This window comes from Tamandua tetradactyla, chromosome 7 (genome assembly GCF_023851605.1).
Source record: "Tamandua tetradactyla isolate mTamTet1 chromosome 7, mTamTet1.pri, whole genome shotgun sequence".
NCBI lineage: Eukaryota > Metazoa > Chordata > Mammalia > Pilosa > Myrmecophagidae > Tamandua > Tamandua tetradactyla.
In genome coordinates, this window is record NC_135333.1 from 109,188,180 (window position 1) to 109,190,885 (window position 2,706).

A 2,706-nucleotide genomic window follows, 5' to 3' on the forward strand; every position below is an offset into this window, starting at 1 on the left:
GCAAAGTTATACATTTAAAAAGAGCATATTGATCATAATCCAGTTTGAGAATATTCATAAATGTCTTCACCAGTCTCTGAGATGGACTATCATCCATGAGGTGTTATCATGGATCAAGAATTGGAGAATAATATCAGCACAGGAAGAAAGGAAGGAATGATGGTATATATGAACTCTAAGTTGATTAGGAGGAAGCACCAACCTTCTAGTAATTGAGTATGGTTAATAAAGATTTCAAGTTTGTCCATATTTTTTCCTTAGGGATCAACCACTTTAAATGACCTTGAGAAACCACAGCACCATCCTTGAGTTCAGCCTCTTTGGACTCTATGCTGACCCCCATGTGCAGGCTCTGCTATTTGTGCTATTCCTGGGAATTTACATCATGACCCTGTTGGGGAACCTGTTGATGCTCTTGGTTTTCAGGGAAAATTTTCACCTCCAAACTCCCATGTACTTCTTCCTGAGTCACCTCTCCTTCCTGGATTTTTGCTTCTCTTCTGCCACAGTGCCAATGCTTCTGAAGAATCTCCTGTCCCAGAAGAAAACCATTTCTGTTGGAGGCTGCCTGGCTCAGGTCTTCTTTGTGTTTGAGGCTGGGGGCACGGAAACCTGCCTGTTGTCTGTGATGGCCTATGACCGCTATGTTGCCATCTGCCACCCTCTGCTTTATGGACAGATGATGAGTAACCAGCTCTGTAAGGGGCTGGTGTGGGGATCCTGGGGTCTGGGCTTTCTGGATGCATTCATCAACATCCTTCTAACTATGAACTTTGACTTCTGTGGTAATAAGTCCATTCCCCACTACAGCTGTGATCTGCCTTCTCTCTTCCCTCTGTCCTGTTCTGACGTATCTACCAATTTTGCAGTCTTACTATGCTCCAGCATCCTGCATGGAATGGGAACCTGCTTCCTAATTATTTATTCCTACATCCCCATTGTCTCCACCATCCTGAACATCAGTTCCTCCTTAGGTAGAAGCAAAGCCTTCTCCACCTGCTCCTCCCACCTCGCTGTGGTACTCCTGTTTTATGGTTCAGCTTTTCTTCATTATCTAATGCCAGTTTCGGGCTCACCATTGGAGTTGATCTTCTCCGTACAGTACAGTATAATCACTCCCTTAGTGAATCCCCTCATCTATAGCGTGAAAAACAATGAGGTGAAAGCAGCTATGAAAAGGACCTTGAGAAAATATCTCCAATATATCAGATAGCTGACCTGAAGAGGATGCAGTGGAATTAGTTTAGTATAGCAATATATCTCATGAATGACAATAAGATTGTTTCTTTTTTTTTTTTTTTTTAAAGGAAAGTCAGAGAGAAGGAAGGAAGGAAGGAAGAAAGGGAAACATCTTTAAACATTTTCTTGTTTTATTGTATTCTGTTTCTCCGTTTTTGTTACATGGGCTGGGGCCGGGAATCGAACCGAGGTCCTCCGGCATAGCAGGCAAGCACTTTGCCCGCTGAGCCACCGCGGCCCGCCCATAAGATTGTTTCTTGATTTCCCTTGATATTGGATCCAAAAAAAAAGTGTTTTAGAAATTAATAGCATTGGGGCAGGTGAAGAAGGATGCTTTATATTCATTCTGTCTTAGAGGCAGCCAAATGTTCAAATAACCATGTCAATCCAGTTCTTTTCCATAGAAAGACTTTTGGCTGCATTGATTGGTCTTTAGCCCATCTTGCTTCTCTTTTCTATGCATTTCAGTGAACAAATAGCTAAGTGCCCACCCCACCAGAGAAGGGGATATAGAACAAGACTGATGATCTTGAATCTGAGGTAGGTGTGAGTGTTGGGAATGAAGGAGTATAGTAATTAGTAAGTTAGAAACTTCAGTTTTGAGAGTCCTGGGCCTAGAATAGGTGAGAGCACCCGGGGAGGTAAGACACCCCTGAATAGGGAGAATACATATGGAGATCCACAAAAAACAAATTTCTAAAATCTCTCAGAAAGTAAATTTAAAGAAAAATGAATCTATGGTTTAATAAAGAAGACAGTTTAGATAAAAGGCATTGGAATTCAAGAAGACAAGATAGAAAGGGCAGGTTTCAGAGAAAAAAGAAAAACAAAAGAGTCAGAAAGGGGGAAACAGGAATTTGGAGTTCATACCACCTGAGCAATGCCGAATAACCAGCTGCCTTAAGTTCAAGGTGTGCCTCATTCAGACATTGAATCAGTGGCTACTTGGGGCCACAGTGAAGAACATAAATTCTCCCCAGAATTCCACTATAGACACAACTCTGGGACTTAAGGAGGAAAGGGATATGTGGAGGGCTGTCGAAATTATGGGGTCACAAGCTGGCTTCACAAGTAAGTGTCTAACAGACAAGATTGGTGGTGGTTTTCTCCTTCCCATTCTTAGTCCCTCTCACTTATTTTCTCTTTGTTTGTTTTGGGAATAAAACAACAGAAATTTATTCTCTCACTGTTCTGAAGGCTAGAAGTATGAATTAATTTTTTTATTTTTTATTGTGGTTTTATATATATATATCACAAAATATTTCATTTTAACCATTTTAAGTGCACAATTCAGTGTCGTTACTTACATTCACTGTGTTGTGCAACCATTACCAATTCATAGATTATTATTACAGTGTAATTTCTGTTACACTTGTGGGAAAACTTTTACCAAGATATCTTAATAGTTTTCATCCCTTTGACATATTAATTTTTATTATATGGTATATAAATATTACCAAAATATTT

At 40.1% G+C, this 2,706-nt stretch overlaps 1 protein-coding gene across 1 annotated transcript; it reads left to right on the top strand.

Moving 5' to 3' along the window:
* Positions 1–277: 277 nt before the first annotated feature.
* On the top strand, positions 278–1,213 carry LOC143689937 (olfactory receptor 8S1-like). Its single transcript, XM_077167967.1, has one exon. The coding sequence runs from the start codon at positions 278–280 to the stop codon at positions 1,211–1,213; it is 936 nt and encodes a 311-aa protein (XP_077024082.1).
* Positions 1,214–2,706: the final 1,493 nt, after the last annotated feature.

Bases quoted from the DNA above. Each gene is read 5' to 3' on its own strand.
- LOC143689937 (XM_077167967.1), top strand. From the start codon at position 278: ATGACCTTGAGAAACCACAGCACCATCCTTGAGTTCAGCCTCTTTGGA.